Source organism: Trichosurus vulpecula, chromosome 1 (assembly GCF_011100635.1).
Source record: "Trichosurus vulpecula isolate mTriVul1 chromosome 1, mTriVul1.pri, whole genome shotgun sequence".
NCBI classification, from domain to species: Eukaryota; Metazoa; Chordata; class Mammalia; order Diprotodontia; family Phalangeridae; genus Trichosurus; species Trichosurus vulpecula.
In genome coordinates, this window is record NC_050573.1 from 432,111,086 (window position 1) to 432,130,655 (window position 19,570).

Here is a 19,570-nt window from a genome sequence, read left to right on the forward strand (position 1 = left end):
TTTGTGTACTCTCTGAAGTTCAGGGTGCTGGCCTTTCCTCCTGAACTAAGTGAATGATATATGTATGTTTAATGAAAGTGAGATTGTAAACCCCTTGAAGTTGCTTTCCTTAGAAAAGCAGATCAAAGAACCTGTGCTAGTAGCCTTCCTGTGTGCTGGTGTTATTGGTTTCTCACCTCCACAGCAGCTGCTAGCAACATTGTTATTACAGTCTTGCACTGGAAAACTGTTTCATCCTTTTGCTGACTTTTCCACTCCAGAATTTGATTTGAGGCTTTACTTTAAAGTTGTTTGGAGCGGAATGTTGACAGAGCTTGGGTATAAAGAACTTCCTCTACTCCTTCATCTTGGCTCCATCCACTATCATGTATTTTTTCTATTAGGGCATTTTTTTTTATACAAAGGATAAATAGATATGACCCTGACCTTGCCTTCGAGTACTTGATAGTCTTGTGTATTAAGGTAAGGAACAACATGTAGTTCCTAGCTGTTTCTACCTACTTGGAGTAATACGAGATCTTCTTTTTCACTTCTTTTTACTTCTGCCCAGCTTCTTCCTTACCTTTATTCTTTCTCTTACCTGAGATGTCTGACAGTTGAAGGAAACTACAATCATCATAGCAGTAACAGCAGGGTCTTCAGCTGAAGGTGCAATGCTTGGCCAAATTTTGAGTAAGCTATTCTTACATACCTCCAACTGTATGGAAGGATGTTGGACCTGCAGCACCTGCCCAGATTTGCTTTACTGGCAGAAACAGGACATCTATTTGAAATTCATCTAAGTTAATTTATATTTCTAGGAAGAAAGTTTTAAAGGAAAGAATATCTTTTGTCAAAATTTGCAGATCATTTTGTACTTCCTTTTTCTTGTTTCTCTCAAATATGCCAGTATCTGTATACTGAAAGATCAACAGTGAACTATGAACTATATTTCCCTCCTTCTCTAATGTATTCCATTTCTGTTACTGATTATCACTGTGATCTAGGATGACTCACTTAGCTTCACTGGGCCATAGTTTTCTCATGTGTAAAATGTTAGGTTAAACAAGATAGTCCCCTTTTCTGATTTTTAATCCTCTCATTTTATTATGTTTTCCTTCTAAATCACAATTTACAGAAATATAGTTCCTGCATTAAGTATCTAGTATGATTCCTTGTATGGTAGATGTTTAATAAATATTAGTTGAACTGTTTATTAATTCCAGCAATTTGTAACTGGATTGACATTAACCAAAGATGATCTACAGAAACACACTTCACATTTTGTACTTATGATTCATTTTTATATAGCATAAATTTATCACCATTATTTATTAAGTGGAGAATATAAACTACTGATTTTAGAAGTGTTAAGTGACCTTCATAAAACACTGGTATGCCAGGAAAGAAAAGGACTTTATAAAAAGACTTTGTTATAAGGTTAGAGAAAAGTTCTTCACTACAGCCTTTCAAATTATATCATAAGCTTTCAAGAATTTATGGCCTAAATAAAGATTTTTTCTACCTACTTTATTTTTTAAATAGTATTTTATTTTTTCCCCAATTATATGCTAAAACAATTTTTAACATTTGGGTTTTTTTTAAAGTTTTGAGTTCCAGATTCTATTCTTCCCTCCCTTCCCCTGTCCTGAGATGGAAAGTAATCTGATATAGGTTATATGTGTTCAATATGCAAAACATTTCCATTAGTCATTTTGTACAAGAAGACTCAAAGCAAAAAAAAAGAAAGAAAAAGTAGTATGCTTCAGTCTCTATTCAGATAATATCAGTTCTTCTCTGAAGGCAGATAGCATGTTTCATCATTAGTTCTTGAGATTGTCTTGGATCATTGTATTGCTGAGAATAGCTAAGCCATTCACAGTTCTTCTTCATATAATATTGCTGTTACTGTGTATAATGTTCTCAGGTTCACACAGTGAATATGTGTCAGAGGTCAAATTTAATGTCAGAAGAAAGCTAGGTCTTCACCATACCACGTTGCTTCTTGCCTCTGGTTTACACTACAATAAATTAACTAGTTAACACATGGCATTTGTAAAGCTCAATAGGGATATGAGTAAATTATACTCTGTATCTCTGTATATAAAGAACTATTTGAAAATCATTACCTCTGAAAAGGTATGGGCAAAAATGAATTAATCAAAACCTCAACAAATTATGCAGTAATTTTTTCCTAGGATATAATCTTTCCCTCAAATGAATTAAATATTATTGAATGACATGACAGGCCTATTGATTTTAGTCAAATAATACTTTTTAAATGCTTCCTTTAAGTTGATACAGGAAAATGTATTAATGATTAATACCATCCAGTTCTTATCAACTATAATAGCTAGGTGCTGGTGAAATGTACTAGTTTTTTTGTTTTTTAATAGAGATTGAATTGAAAAGCAGTGATATATAGCTTTTAAGAAACTTTGCTTCAAAATTACATAAATCTTAGCCTAAGTGAAAAAGATACTGTGTAAGAGAACTGACTTTTTATTTTATAAAAAAGTTTTTATAAAGACTTTAAACAGACAATTAAAGTCTATAGCCTTATTCACTTATCTCTCTCTAACAAAATTTCTATTTTCCCTGTGTCTATACTCCTATTTCCTATTAATGTGAGCACCCTGTTAATTTACTAAGAGGTAATAGGTTCTGTGTCCATACGTTTTCCTGCTCCGGTGTCTCTCTTTGGCTCTAGTTTGAATGAGAAAACACAGAATAGGAAACAGAAGTCGTTGACAAACCAAAGTCCTCTCATATCTTCTCTTGAAATTTAGAACGCATAAAGGTAGAACATGTAATTCCTGATTGCCAGTAACTAAGGTTTCATCTTCATTCTTTTCAGGTGTTGTGACTATAATTACAAGTAAAATCACTAAATGGGAGTTCTTTTAATTTAGTGTGAGACTTGAAGTTTGAGGCAACTTTGCTATTTGAATGTATTGTTTTTCCTTACTTTTTATTTGAAAACCTTTTTTTTTCCTTCGGTCTCCTCTGATATAGCCTGTAACACTTTCATTAGTCCCAGATAACCACATTGTTCCTCTGGCCTCTAATGCATTCCTGTCCATGTCAGGCTAACACACAAAGAATGAAGTGTAATATATTGTATACATTGTCAGATTAAGTTAATCTGTCAGATATTTTTTGCTTGTTTTTCTTTATCACAAAAGCAAGTTGTCTATAAATAAGGAGCAGTTGAAATGACTGTGATATAAAGAGAAAAGGCATCAATAACCTTTTTTTTCCTAAAGAAAATGATTAAGTTTAGGAAACTTGAAAACAATTTGGTTTAAAAAAAAGGTTTAGATAACCATGTTATACAGTATGCTCCAATAAGATCATAAGATAGAAACCTAAATGTGAAAAGGTCACTTCATTTAAAATAACTGGAACAAAAGAGATTTTTTCTCAGTTAGTGGCTAGCAGGACAGTTCTTGACCATACAGGGCAGAGGGGGGCCACAAAAGCTAAGAGAAAAGCTTTATTCCATGAAATTTTAAAAAAAGAAAAGCTTTTTTTTTTTTTCAGAAACAAATTTGAGATAACAATGAAAAAAATCTCAGTTGGGAAAACCAATCTTTAGAATCCATGATATCGGTCTAATATCCCAAATAATGTAGAGAATGAGTAAAATATATAAAACCATGAGCTATTTCCTTTTAGATAAGTAGTCAAAGAATATGAAGAAACAATCCTCGAAGAATTGCAAATTATTTTAAAAATTAATTGTTTATATATATTTTGGTTTTTACATCTCCAGAATTTCTCCCATTGCCCTTTTGCCTCTCCCAGAGAGCCATCTTCTATAATAAATACTATTTTTTAAATGAAAAGAGAGAACAACAAAACTAATCAGTATATTGCAAGAGCCTTAAAATATGCCACACTTATGTCTACGAAGAACAGGTGAGAGTGCCTTCTCATTTCTTTGTTGGGGCCATGCTGCTTCTTTGTAATTTTATAACATTTGCTTTTGCTTGGGGTTTTTTTTGGTTGTTCTTTCCACTCAAATTGTTGTAGTCATTATATATAATGTTTTCTTCTTTTTTTTTGCTTATTTTATTCTGTCTCAGATCATATAAATCTTCTCATACTTCTGTATTCATCAGTTACAAACAGCAATATTCCATTGCTTTCATATATCACAATTCATTTAGCAATTCCTAGTTCTTTGCTACTACAAAAAAAGTGTTGCTGTAAAAATTTTGGTATATTTTGGGACTCTCATTAGTGACCTTCATGTTTTCCTATAACCCCTTCAAAATACTCTTTGTTGAAGGGGGCTCTTCTTCCAGGGTGGAAGGTGAACTGTCCCAAGCTTAAGAGTTTTTGTGCAGCTGTTTTCAGAGATACTTCTAGGAACCTTAAAATTTTCAGCTCTTCCATGGTGGTATGATCTAAGAAAAACTGTGTTTAATAATCTTGCCTGTGAGTGACCACAAGCACTCTTTTCTGCCCTGGAACTGTGGACAAGGGTCCCAGCTCCACTGAGGCCTCAAGCTGTGGTGTGCTAATGCACCTCCTCACTTTGGGACTGCCACTCAGGACTTTGACCCAGATCTGAGTATGGGCAAAGCAACAGATTTGCCCCTAATGCCAGCAAATAGGCCCCTGTAAGCTCATCCCCCCCTTACCATCTGTGGGCTGAGAACTTCAGAAGCAGCTGCTGCTGATTCAGTCGCTCCTAAGTCTTGCTTCTTGTTTGCTGGGGCCTGGTCTATGCTGTGCTGTTGCTGCCTGAGTGAGATTGTGCTCCACTCTCACCCAGGTACAACAGACTTTTCCTGCCGACCTTCTAAGTTGTGTTGGGCTGGAAAATTATTTCATCTTGTCTTTTTGTGGGTTCTGTGGCTTCAGGAATTGTGTTATGACATTATTTCAAGGTGTTTGGAGGGGTTTTGGGGAAAGCTCAGGTGAGTCACTGCCTTTTCTTCACCATCTTGACTCCTCCTCCCGTAATAGTTAAATTTAACAGTTCCAGTGACAAATAACAAATCCCAAAGTGATGCGGAGGAAGCATTTAAAATATAAATTAAAGGAATTTCAAGTATCACAAGTCTACTTTGCACCACCAGAAATTATAGAAAGGTATAGAATAATGTGTTAATATAATAATAATAATTATAGAGCTGAGAAGTATTCCCTGCAGTCCTGAGCCTAATTATCAATGAAAAATTTAACTAAAGGGAGGCCATTGTAGCATTCCTATCCCTCAAACACCATATTTGAGCGGATTAATTGCTTTGCAAATTCCCTATAAAACAGATCAGCCAAGGAATATGTAAGAAACATAGTAAAATACCCTAGGAAAAAAAGGAATAATATACTAGAAAAAGAAAAATACACATAGGCCTTAAAAAAACTAATAAAATGGCACAACAATTTTATACTGTAAGTCTGTCACTCCCTGTCAGAGGGTGGGGACAGGGGGATAATGGTGAAACACTTCATCATCATGTTTCATCATCATTCCTCTAGAATAATGGTCAGTCTTTGCATTGATTAGAATTCCTAAATTCTTCTTAGTTGTTTTTTTCTCAAAAGAATTGCCAATACTGCATAAAGTATTCTTTTGGTTCCGTTCATTTTACTTTTTATCATTTCATATAAGTCTTTCTAGCTTTCTTTGAAACTTTTCTTTAATCATTTCTTACAAATAACATTCCATTACATTCAAAGACCATAAATTTGTTTATTTCCTAGTTGCTCATCACCCTTTAGTGTCCGTTTTCTTTGCCACTACAGAAAGAGTGGTTAGGCAATGGAAGAGCTCAAAAAGGATTTGGAAAAACAAGTTAGAGAAGTAGAGGAAAAATTGGGAAGAGAAATGAGAAGGATGCGAGAAAACCATGAAAAACAAGTCAATGACTTGCTAAAGGAGACACCAAAAAATACTGCAAAATATACTGAAGAAAACAACACCTTAAAAAATAGACTAACTCAAATGGCAAAAGAGCTCCAAAAAGCCAATGAGGAGAAGAATGCCTTGAAAGGCAGAATTAGCCAAATGGAAAAGGAGGTCCAAAAGACCACTGAAGAAAATACTACCTGAAAAATTAGATTGTTGCAAGTAGAAGCTAGTGACTTGATGAGAAATCAAGATATTATAAAACAGAACCAAAGGAATAAAAAAATGGAAGACAATGTGAAATATCTCATTGGAAAAACCACTGACCTGGAAAATAGATCCAGGAGAGATAATTTAAAAATTATTGGACTACCTGAAAGCCATGATCAAAAAAAGAGCCTAGATATCATCTTTCAAGAAATTATCAAGGAAAACTGCCCTGATATTCTAGAGCCACAGGGCAAAATAGAAATTGAAAGAATCCATCAATCGCCTCCTCAAATACATCCCAAAAAGAAATCTCCTAGGAATACTGTTGCCAAATTCCAGAGCTCCCAGATCAAGGAGAAAATATTGCAAGCAGCCAGAAAGAAACAATTTGAGTATTGTGGAAACACAATCAGAATAACCCAAGATCTAGCAGTTTCTACATTTAGAGATCGAAGGGCTTGGAATACAATATTCTGGAGGTCAATGGAGCTAGGATTAAAACCTAGAATCACCTACTCAGCAAAACTGAGTATCATGCTCCAAGGCAAAATATGGATTTTCAATAAAATAGAGTACTTTCAAGCTTTCTCAGTGAAAAGACCAGAACTGAATAGAGAATTTGACTTTCAAACACAAGAATCAAAAGAAGCATGAAAAGGTAGTCAAGAAAAAGAACAAGAAAAAGAAATTGCAAGGGACTTACTAAAGTTGAACTGTTTTGTTTACATTCCTACATGGAAAGATGATGTGTATGATTCATGAGACCTCAGTATTAGGGTAGCTGAAGGGAATATGCATATGTGTGTGTGTGTGTGTGTGTGTGTGTGTGTGTGTGTGTGTGTGTGTGTGTGTGTTTATGTATATATATGTATAAGTGAATGTGTATGTATGTATATATGTATGTGGAGAGAGAGAGAGAGAGAGAGAGAGAGAGAGAGAGAGAGGGAGAGCGTCGTGGGCACAGGGTGAGTTGAAGATGAAGGGAAGATATCTAAAAGAAATAAAATCAAATTAAGGGAGAATCTTGCTCTCATCAGATTTGACCTGAGGAGGGAATACCATACATACTCAATTGGGTATCTTACCCCACAGGAAAGAAGGAGGAAGAAGATAAAAAAAAAGTGGGGGTTGATAGAAGGGAGGGCAGATGGGAATGGAGGTAATCAAAATAAACACTTTCAAAAGGGGACAGGGTCAAGGGAGAAAATTCAATAAAGGGGGATAGGTTAGGAAGGAGCAAAATATAGTTAGTCTTTCACAACATGAGTATTGTGGAAAGGTTATACATAATGATACACATGTGGCCTATGTTGAATTGCTTGACTTCTTAGGGAGGGTGGGTAGGAAGGGAAGAGGGGAGAGAATTTGGAACTCAAAGTTTTAAAAACAGATGTTCAAAAACAACAACAAAAAAGTTTTTGCATGCAACTAGAAAATAAGATACACAGGCAATGGGGTGTAGAAATTTATCTTGCCCTACAAGAAAGGAAGGGAAAAGAGGATGGGAGGGGAGTGGGGTGACAGAAGGGAGGGCTGACTGGGGAACAGGGCAACCAGAATATACACCATCTTGGAGTGGGGGGGAAGGTAGAAATGGGGAGGAAATTTGTAATTCAAACTCTTGTGAAAATCAATGCTGAAAACTAAATATATTAAATAATAAAAAAGACAAGAACAAAGGACAAACAACAACAAAAAGAGTAGTTACAAATGTTTTTGAATCTATGTATCCTTCTACTCTTTCTTTGACCTCTTTGAGGGTATAGGCCTAATATTGCTGTTTAGTATGCACCCTTTAGTGATTTGTGTGCTATAGTTCCAAATTACTTTCTAACAAGCTAGACTAGTTCACAGGTCTTCTTGTAATGCAATTGTGTTCCTATCTTGCCAAGTCCCCTGCAGGAATTGTCATTTTCCTTTCTTGTCATCTTTGCCAGTCTGATGAGTAAGGTGGGATCTCAGAGTTGTTTTAATTTGCATCTCTCTATTAATTATTTAAATTATTTCTGTGGTTGTTGATTATTTGTATTTTTTACTTTGCCTGTTCATATTCTATGCTCATTTATCTGTTGGGAAATGACAACTTTTTTTTTATAAACTTATAAAGAGTTCTTCATTATTCATATAAGAGCTATTATCTCTAAAGTCAGTAAGAACTATAGTTAACTATCCCCATTTAAGTTTGTGAGCTCTTCAGCTTGAAATGGGCCTTAGAAATATAGTCTCCAATTTTAGCAATAAATTGTTATGCTCTGTTTTAGATTGACAGACCTTTTTATGTGTATACACATTCATGTGTGTTCAGAGAAGGATGTTATGACTTTGCTTTAAGATAACTGGACTTTGTATCAGGAAAACTAATTTTGAATCTTTGCCATTTCATTTGACTAGCTGTTTAGCTTAAAGCAAGTAATAATTTCCCTTCCTTTGCCTTATCTTTAAATTGTGAATGACAATCCTTGTGCAGCCTGCCTCAATCTGAGATGGTGTCTTAAACTGCAAAATGTTATTTAAATGTAAGCTTCTAAGTGTAATCGTATTGCAAGAACATATCACCCAAACACATCTTCTCCAGTAAACCATCCTCACCTGTATAGTTCTGTTTCCTTCTAGTTCATGTAGGTAAAGAGTTCCTAGTATACTCTAGAAACCTTCCACATAGGCACACGTCATTGGCTCTTCTTTAATATTCATATATATAATCTAAGCTTAAAAATAGAATTCTATATGAAACTTTGTATCACAGTACACAGTACTTTATACTACTTGCTTTTTTTAAAAAGTATCTAATAATTCCACATATTACTTTCAAATTTGACTTGTGTTTGTGCCTCCTTCTCAACTTTCTTCTGTTCCTTTCTGAGTGCCTTAAAAAATGTTTTAATGCCTTTTGTTTTTAATCACTTTTGCTATTCCCTTTTCTTCTTCAGCTTCCACCCCCAATTAGAAGTAGAGATAAGGAAAATCAAATACTTGTAAGTGAGTGCGGTGAAACAAAATCAATCCACATAGTGGTGATATCTGGAAATATGTTTATCATATAAAAGTATGTGCATCATATAAATAATTTATAAATATATTTTTATTATACCTATAAATGTATTTTTCTTCTGTAGCTGGGAGTCTGTCATCTTTCTGTCAGGAGGTGGATGACATGCTTCATCATGGCTCCTCTGGGGACATTTTCACTGTCCTCTTAATTTACCTCTACACCTCAAGTCTCTGCCCATGCAAATGATCCTCCACATAGCTGCTAAAGAGATTTTCAAGTGCTGGACTGCCCAGGCTGCTCGCCTTCTCAAATTCCAAGGATTCTCTGTTGCCTTTAAGATCAGATGTGAATTATGGTTTAGCTTTTGAAGTCCTTCACATCTTGGCCCTAATCTGCCTTTTCAACTTTCCTGCACTCATTGGTCAAGTCAGATGGGCCTTTTTGCTGTTATTCCTCATATGTTCTACCCTGTCTCCTATTATTGTGCCTTTGCTCAGTGACTTTTCTCCATGCCTAGAATGCTAGAAACTACTACTTTACAAAGTTACTTCAAGAATTAAATAAGATAATACATATAAATAAAATACAGTGTAAACCTTCAAGTGCCATATACATATTAGCTGCGACATTGACTTTTAAGTGTCCCTAGTAGAGTTCTTTTCATAAGTACTGGGCCTGTGATTTTGTTGGTATAGTGAACTTCCTCTAAACGAATTTTTTCTACCAAAGCAGATCTATCGCTCTTCTATAACTTAGAGTCTTAGAAAGTCCCCTAGACCGATGGTGTTGAATAGAAATGGGTCCCTGCAGGCCACATGTTGACTTAAAAAAAAACCCAAAATAATATTATATGTGTCTTGTTATATTTTATTTATTTTGTTAAACATTTCTCAATTACATCTTAATCTAGCTCCACTACGCTCAAGAGCTTTGATGGGCCTGTTAGTTTGGCACCTCTGATCTAGACCACTGGGAAGTTAGGTGACTTGCCTAGGATCACACAATAAATATGTGTCAGCAGTGAGGCTTGACTCTAGTTATTCCTGGTTCCAAGGCCAGTTTTCTGTCCACTGGTCCTTGCTCTCTATCTTTCTTCTCCCTTTTGCATTATTTAATGGTTTTTTCCCTGATTTCCTTGTATTTTTTATGCCTTTTGGTTTCATTACATTACCAAAATTTATTTAACTCATCCCTCTTCATTGGGCATTAGGTTGCTTACTTGAAAAAAAATACATATAATGCTGAAAACATTAATGAAAATATTTGTACAGATAGTCTGTTTTGTTCTTAATGACGTTTTCAGAGTATCTTCCTAGCAATGAAATCATTGGGATAAGGGGCATGGTTTTCCATGTAAATTTAGGTTTTTGGTTTTTTTTTTTTTTTTTTTTGGTTCATTTTCTAGGAATTCAGGAGTTTCCAGAAAATATAAAGAATTGTAAGGTTCTGACGGTTGTTGAGGCCAGCGTAAATCCCATTTCAAAGTAAGTTTTCTTTCTTTTTTCTTTTTAGTATAGAAAATTAAATTTAATTCAAAATAAAGTTTTAAATGCAAATGTTATAACTTGATTTGCTGATGAAATTATCTTTATTTTAAAATATGTTACCAATTTATTATTTTTCCATTAAATGCTTTTTTCCCCCACATTGTTGTTACAAATTGACTTCCAAGCTGCTGAATGTCAAGACGTATGGCATCTCTTAGTTTTTGCCATTCTATAAAAATCAGACAAAATCATAAGAATAAAAAAATCACCATAGTCATACTTAACATTTTTATAATGATTTACACAGTTAGCCATTTGATTCAGTCTGTCGGAAGGAGGAGGATGCAAAACTGATTTGCATTTGAAGCATTTAAGGTCTAAAAGCACCAGGCTTTTTAGTGACCCTAAGCCACTTTGGCACCTAAGCATCTTTTCAACTCTTGTATTTTCCTGCTGTTGTTATATAGCTAAAAGTAATGAAGTTTCAGTATCTCTGAATATTTTGATAATTGCAGATGACCCAAAGGGCAGTACATAGAAATCTATGGTGGGTATAAATAGCTGGTAGCCTATTACTGATTATGACTAATGCACAGGAAGTGGCATAAAAAAATATATGACCGGGGCAGCTAGGTGGCGCAGTGAGTAGCCCTGACGTCAGGAGGACCTGAGTTCAAATCCAGCCTCAGACACTCGACACACTGTGTGACCTTGGGCAAGTCACTTAACCCCAATTGCCCGGCCTTACCCCCTGCAAAAAAAACAAAAACATATTACCATGGGCAGTGAGGTGGTGAAGTGAGTGGAGCACTAGCCCTGGAGTCGGGAGGACCAGAGTTTTCAAATTCAGCCTCAGACACATGACACACTTACTAGCTGTGTGGCCTTGGGCAAGCCACTTAACCCCAATTGCCCTGCTTTCCCCCTTTCAAAAAACAAAGATATGACCAGAGAAGGAAGTAGCATAGTCAAGTTGCAAGAACAAGGAATAATAGATACTTGGTATCTTATATTGCTATCCCAAAATCATTAAAGAAGATTTTGAATTCATTAGTTAGATCCCCCTCAAGATAGGCTCTCTGGACAAAAAACACACAGTAAAAGAAAGCTTGTGGATTGTAACCTCCACCAACATCGAGTTACCCATTTCCATGGGATCACAGAGCACAGAGTCTTAGTACTGCAAGGACTCCAGAGTTCAGCTACTGTAAACTTTAACTGATTTTGTGTTGCACCAAAACAGTAGAGACAATCAGTTGAATTTGTATTACCAAATATGTCTCCTCTAAAGTATACTTTTACAATATCCCTGAAAGTATACTTTTACAATATCGCTGAATACAATATCCCTGGAATAGGTGACCCTATTCCATTTTTGGATAGTGCCAAGTGTTAGGAAATTTTTCTAACCAAATTGATTAAATTGGCTCTTCTGCAAATTTTACCCATTCTTCTTAGTTCTGCCTTCTAGGGCTAAGCAGATGGCTGATTTATCCCTCTTCTGCACGACAGCTTTTCATGTACTTAAAGTTAGCTCTCAAGTTCTAAGTCTTATCCTTCCCTCTTCTCCCCACCCCCACATCTTCCATTCTCCTGGATATATATTACAGTCAATCTATATATCCCTTTGATATATGAGTTTCACTATGCCCAAAGCTTCCCCATCCTTCTAACTTCACAGTTTCCACTGGTGGGTCTTCTGTCTATCTCTGTCACCACTCTGCATAAACATTCTAATGCTGTGACTAACCACATCATTCCCCACTATACCTTTCATGCCTCCCTTTTGCCTACTGAGAAGATTCCAAATTCCATTGTCTTAACAAACCTCAATGGTTTGTCTCCAGCATTCCTGTCAGGCATCTTTTCATACTCTTATCATTCATGCCTCTATATTCTAGCCAAACTTATTTTCCTTTGTTCTCTTGCCATATGACATGTTGCTGCTTTTGCTCATATTCTTCCCCTACATGGAAGGGACAGCTCCCCATTCCTGCCTTTTGAAATATTTCCCTTCCTTTAAGGCACAACCTAGGTCTCATTTTTCTTTGTAAAGCCATCTTGAAGTATTCCCAACTTAAAATGTGAGCTGTTTCTCCTCAAATTTCTTACAGCACTTTGTCTGAGTCTCTGCTTTGTACACTTTCCTAATTTTTATTATAGTTATTTTTCACATCACAGAATTTCAGTGGGAAGGGACCTCAGTGGCTAGCTAGTCTAAATTATAGTAAAAAATGTATACACCTCAACTTAAGTGGTTAACTAGTGCCTGCTTGATGAACTACATTGAGGTGGGGAGCCTGTTACCTCCTCCAACAACCCATTTTTGTTTTGGACAAATAACTGTTAGAGAATTTCCCCTAAAATCAAGCCTAAGTTTACTCCTTTCCAACTCTTAACATTGTTCCTAGGCTTGTGTTCTGGGGCCAAACCAAATAATTGTGATCCTCTTCCCTATCCCTTTCTGCATTGTTAGATTCTTGAATTCAGAGACTATGTCTGAGGTTAACTGTGTGTGTGAGTTTTGGTGGATAAAGTGCTAGACTAGGAAGTCAAGAAGAATGAAGTTCAAATGCTACTTCAGAAAATGCCAGCTGTGTGACACTGGTCAATTCACTTCAGCTCTCCCACTTTCACGTTCCTCTTGTAAACAGAGATAACAATAACAACTATTTACAGGTTTGTTTTGAGGAACAAATGAGATAATACTAACATAAACATATGATAATGTGAAGACCTTTACAAACCTTCAAATGTTAATGGCTAGTGGTGGTAGCTGTCATAGTAGTTGTAGTAGTAGTAGTATTTGTTGTATACCTAGTATGGTTCCCTTCACATTGTGTATTTGTCTTATAAATGTTTAGATGGAATGAAATTGCATTTAATTGAAATAGTGAAGATCTTGACCCACTAGCTTATGGTCTGTCCTTTTCCTCTCCCTCTTTTACAACCTTCTTTGGTTGCCTACTTCATGAGTATAGATTGCCTCACCTTTCCAGAACTGTACCCTTTCTTTATAAATATATAGGTTTTTATCTTCAGAATTGTTTTCACTTAAAAGTTCTTCTGTTACTCCTACTATGTGGGTGAAAGTGTCAGTAAAAATATGAAAGCAAGACAAAGCTCATTTACTCTAATAAGTTTTAATAATCAAATCCTTATCTATTAGGATCAAAATTGAGTGTGAAGCCCCCCCAGCCCCATTTTAAACATTTTATCAAAACTCAACAGCAGCTGTGCAGTAATTCTGCTTCATTTACTATGTAGTCAAAGGTATTATAAATGTCTGTCTGTTTGTATACACAGAGGGATATTTATATGTGCATAAACAAGCATTTGTTAAATGCTTATTATGTGCCAGATACTGTGCTAAGGCAGAGGGGATACAAACACAGAAGTGAAATTAACCCTGTCCTCAAGAAGCTTACTTTTTTTTTTTTTGGAGGGAGGAAGGCAGGGCAATTGGAGCTAAGTGACTTGCCCAAGGTCACACAGCTAGTGCGTCAAGAGGTTGGATTTGAACTCAGGTCCTCCTGACTCCAGGGCCAGTGCTTTACTCACTGCGGCACCTAGCTGCCTCAAGAAGCTTACATTCTATAGGAGTAAACAACATGTACATAAAAATATCACAACGATGGCAGTAGCATCTGTGGGAGATCAGGGAAAAAGCTTCATATAGAAGTGGTACTTGATCTCAGTTTCAAAGGCAACAAGGGCTTTGAAAAGGCAGAGATTAGTTGGGACTGCATTCTAGACATGAAGAAAAGCCACTGAGCAAACGCACAATGATGGGAGATAGGGTAGAACATATGATGAATAATAGCAAAAAGGCCCGTCTGACTTGACCAATGAGTGTAGGAAAGTTGAGAAGGCATATTAGGGCCAAGATGTGAAGGACTTTAAAAGCCAAACCATAATTCATATCTGATCTTAAAGGCAGCAGAGAATCCCTGGAGTTTGAAAAGGAGAGTGGCTTGGGCAGTCCAGCACTTGAAAATCTCTTTAGCAGCTATGTGGAGGATCATTTGCATGGGCATAGACTTGAGGTATAGAGGTAAATTAGAGGCCATTGAAATTGTTTAGGCTAGAGATAATGGAAGCTTGAAAATTAGAATTGTCGCCTTGTCAGTAGAGAAGAAGGGATAGATGTAGCTGTCATAGGGCTAGAAATCACTGTGGGGTGAAGAAACATGAGGAGTTAATAGTGATGGCAAGATTATGAATCTGAGTGACTGGAAGTCAGATGGTTCCTTCAGCAGAAATAGGGAAGGTCAATAGAGGGTGTAGATTTATGGGGAAAGATTATTAGTTCTTTTTTGACCATGCTGAGTTTGAGATATCTGCAGGACGTTGACATTGCATGTTGGGTTAAAAATATTCATATTTCACATAGTACTATTTAAAATAAGAATTATGATTCAACTTAGGATTTTTTACATAGGACTTTATCTTTTGCTTTTAACAACAGTTTATGAGTATTTGTACTGATAAAATTACTTTTTATTCAGTTTATCTTTATCAGAATTCACCTGCAGAACTTTTAACAGACTATTTTTTAACTATTTAGCTATTATATGATTGTTACCTTGTCTTCTTAGTAAACTTATAGGCTACAAGCATTAGCATTTTTATTTGCTGGACTAGACTTGTTATTTCATTGGTATAGGGGAGCTGCTGAAGAAGAAACTTCCATCTGCCATTGTACTTCACTTATTTTTGCAGTGTGCTCTGTCTTAGAGCATTGCCTCAGGGCATACTGAAAAGGTTAAACCATTTGCCCAGTGTTAGAGATTGCATATATTAGAGGCATCTGTTTTTCTATTTATATTCCCAGTGTTTAGCACGTAGTATTTAATGATTGCTTTTTCATTTATTTTCATTCATTTCTGACTCATGATACTGACTCTAGCCTCTGCACTATCTTGCCTCTCTGGTTTTTATATAGAACCAACAATAATTATTAGAAACCAATAAAATTTGTGCTCTTAAGTCCAATTAAATTTAATTTTAAATGTTATAACCAAAGTTAATTTTGTATTATGATTTATCAGCTTTTTGACTAGCACCAATCAATTTTACATTAAAATTAATTGCTAAATCTCATTGTTATTTTTCCTATCTGCTTAGATATTTTTAATCATTGTGTATTGAGTATGTTTCTTAGTAATCTTTCTTTGTACTTGGGACATACTACAAAGTGGCAACACTTTGGAGAAGGAGTTAGGGGGCAATCCAAATGTGGTAATCCCTCAATGTGAGGAATTCCGAGTGAGCTTCTTTACCTATGCACATGGGCAATTTATCTAGAACCATCCTATCTTCTTCAGTTGATTTCCTCTGAAGTCATTCTTCTTACATACTTCTTCCATCCTTAATTTTCAACCATCTATCTATTGATTCTTTCCCAGCTGCCTTCAGATATATCCTTAGACCCTAGCATTTTTTTAAGCTATCACTCTATTTTTCATCGTTTCTTTTCTAAATTCTTTGAAATTGTCTGTACTCATTGCCTCTACCTCCTCTCTTATCTGGCTCTGACCCATTACCCAGCTGAAATTGTTTTCTCCAGGGTTATCAATGATCTTTTAGTTATCAAATCTGGTTGTCTTTTCTCAGTCCTCATTCTTTTGGACTGCTTTGCCCCATTTAACACTATTGATCACATTCTCCTAGATCTTCTCTCCTTTCTGGGTTTTCATGGCACTACTGTCTCTTGATTATCTTTCTCCCTATATAATGGCTTAGTATCCTTTACTGGCTTATTTATATCATGCCCTCTGGCTATGGATATTACCCTCTTCTGTCCCTGCATGCCACTCTCTTGGTGACTTATCATCTTTTATGGTTTAATTATTATCTCCAGACAACTGAAGATAAAGTAAAGATCAACTAAAAAGATCTCTGTATCCAACTGCAGTCTATCCCCTGAACTTTAGTTCTTGGTCACCAACTACCTACTGGCTATTTCAGAGTGGATGTCCTAGAGACATCTCAAGGTTAACATGTCCGAAACAAAACTCCTTCCCCTGAAATGTACCTCTCTTCCAAAGTTTCCTGTTTCTGTTGAGGACACTACCATCCTTCCAATCTCAAAAGTTTTCAACTTTTGCTTTCTTTTTGACTCCTCTTCCACTCACCCTGCATATCTAATAATTCCCCAGATTTTGCTTTTGCTCTCCCTCTCCCTCTCCTTCCCCTTCCCCAGCCATATTGGCCTTATCTCTCTTCCTCCCACATAGAACTTCATTTTCTATCCCCTTTGTTTAGAAGGTTCTCCCTCCCCACCTCCACTTTATTGAATACCTCTCTTTTTCAGCCATGGTTCAAGTAACACCTCCTGCATGTGAACCCTTTCCCTATCCCCTCAACTGCTCAGGCCTTCCTTTTCTAAACACCTTTTATTTGTTGTCTATACGTTTTGTATGTATTTGTCTCCTTGTCATCTTCACCAAATTATAAGGTTCTTATAAGTAGGGATTCTTTCTTTTCATTTGTATCTCTGGCATCTAGTATATCTCTAGCACCTAGTGTGTATAATAGGTGCTTAATAAATGCATATTGTTCGATTGATAGCTGAAGGGACTCTGAAATGTTATGAGCTAATATGTGTCAGTTGGAGGACTTTGAATGCAGGCCTTCCTTACTCCATGAAGGCTGGCCCTTTATCTGCCATGCCACACTGCTTTTCAGCTGAACTATATTTGCTGTACTTGGGTAATTATTTTTGTTAAACCACCTGTCAGATTATGGAATGATTCTCATCTGTATTGATAGATGCCAATAAAGTACCAATGAAGTAAGTCATTGATCTTTGAAAGAAGTTTGGAGTTTATTTGTGGGATTTGTCTTAAATTTGCCCTGAATTGCCACAGATGGCTACTTGGTATAATTTTAGTATCCTAAAGACGAAGAAGAAAGTTTGTCATAAATTTTCAAATGTTGTTTAAATGTATCTGTTTTATTATTAAATCACAACAAAAAGGAATCTCAACTGGAGAAGCACAGATAAAAGAATTAAAGGAGATGCATACCAGTATCATGTATGCTTAAAAAATCTTGATGATTTTAATGCTACAAAAAATTCACATTAAAATACTGCACATGAATCAAATTGAAGATATTGTTTTTCATACAGACTTCCTGATGGATTTTCTCAACTGTTAAACCTAACTCAGCTGTATCTGAATGATGCTTTCCTTGAGTTCTTGCCAGCCAATTTTGGCAGGTAGGTTGCATTTATATATACATTTTATTTTTTCAGATACATATAATAACAGAAGTATGTCTGTTAATTCTTTTAATTAACTTTTCAAAGGTTTTAGTTTATTAAAATTAATGTCATTTTTCCAATTATATTTTTGATGTTATTATTTTTATATTTTTCTTTTTTTTTTTCCTTTAGTTTGCCTGCACTGTTATTCTTTTGTCCATTTTCCTAAGTAAATTGTAATGCAGAAAAAACCCAGCTGAGTGGTTACTTTTGATATGTGTATTATTGCACTGTATGCTCTGAATAGTTAGATTGCGGGATGCTAGAGTTTAAAAAGGACTTCATAGATTGTAAGATCCAACTATGTCATCCTTTTACAGATGGACAAAGTGAGGCCCATAGGATGCAAATGACTTATCCGGGCCCACAGAGGTTCTGGGTGGGCAGCAGGACTTACTCCAATTTCAGTGCTCTTTCCACTGTGTCATCTTGCTTTTCGGCTTGTAATAATAGATTTTTCCTTTTTTAAAAAAAAAACATAGTAAATTTCATTTCCTATCTACACCAAAGGGTGTTATCAGGCTTCCCACAAAGTGTTTTTTCAAATAGCAGATACAGTATTTTTCTAATCATTTCTTTGCACATTGTTCTTCTCTCCCCAACAGTCATCCCAACATAGCTATTGTTGGTGATTTCCATTGGTTCCTATTTCATTATAATCATTACAATTTGCCATGTATTCTCATTTTATCCTCTTGTTCTTATTTCACAGATGGGAAAACTGAGGCCCAATTAGGCAATGAAGTTTACCTATTGAATCAGGAATCAAGTTGGGACTAGAAATGAGGGGCCTCTACTAAACCATATTGCTTAATTGACGAGAAACATGAATGTCTTTCTTTTTCTCTACCTGTCCTTCTTCCACAACAAAATGAAACCACCAAAACCCCCAACAACCAAGAATTGGAAAACAGAGCTCCCCTGGCCTGGCCTCCAGCAAATTTGTGGTTGAATGTGAAATAGAAAGTGATCATTAGTGGAAAATGTTCTCTTCTTCCTAATGTATAAGTTTGAGTGTTCCTTCATTTCTCTTCTCTTCTCTAAACTTTTCAATGTCTCTACAATGTTCTTAGATTAAAATTCAAACGCCTCAGGCTTTTAAGGGATGTCACAGTCTGACTTGTACCTCTACATTCTTATTTCTGTGTGCTAGCCAAACTAGACAACTCAATATTTCTTAAACTTGACTCACTGTCTCTTACTTCTGTAGATTTGCACAGATTTTACCACTTAGTTTCGCTGGGCTCTTTCTCAGGACTTTGTACAAAACCTGGTCCCTGCAGCCATCCCCCAGGCAAGTTCCCTGCTTCGTTTGGCTCTGCCCTAGAGTCTTCTTCCATGGTTGGCCCTTGAGGTCTTTTCTCAGAGAAGAACTTAATTGCTGACTTCCATCCACTTAACCGTGGGTAATTACTTCCTGGTTGTGATCTCTCCTGTTCTCACCTCATCTGAGGCAGACTTCCTGGTGGACTTAGCCATTACCACCTGCCATGAGGTTAAATCTTGAGAAAGGTACTTGTACATGTTACAGTCAACAGACTTCTCTTCAGCCACCAGTATTCTGTCTCTCCTCATTCGTTGGTGGTTAGCATACTTTCTATAGGAGTGGCCTTGTTCTTCCTCAGCACCATGACTTCATTTCCTTCCAGCCCATAGCTCTTTTTTAGGCCTTCACTCCAACATTGGCTGTTCCCTTATCTTTTCATTATCCTGGACCTTTGGTCAAACAGTTCAGTTCTACAGTATCATCTTCTCAAATGCCTTGCTTT

General features: G+C 36.1%; 1 protein-coding gene across 6 annotated transcripts in view; it reads left to right on the forward strand.

Annotated features, from left to right (window-relative positions):
• ERBIN (erbb2 interacting protein) overlaps positions 1 to 19,570 on the forward strand; it is a 191,029-nt gene that overhangs the window by 91,144 nt on the left and 80,315 nt on the right. For all 6 annotated transcript variants that reach the window (XM_036762182.1, XM_036762176.1, XM_036762190.1 and 3 more), the window contains 2 exons: positions 10,450 to 10,528; positions 17,667 to 17,756. In XM_036762182.1, coding sequence (XP_036618077.1) covers positions 10,450 to 10,528; positions 17,667 to 17,756 — 169 coding nt within the window. The remainder of the gene's footprint in view (positions 1 to 10,449; positions 10,529 to 17,666; positions 17,757 to 19,570) is intronic.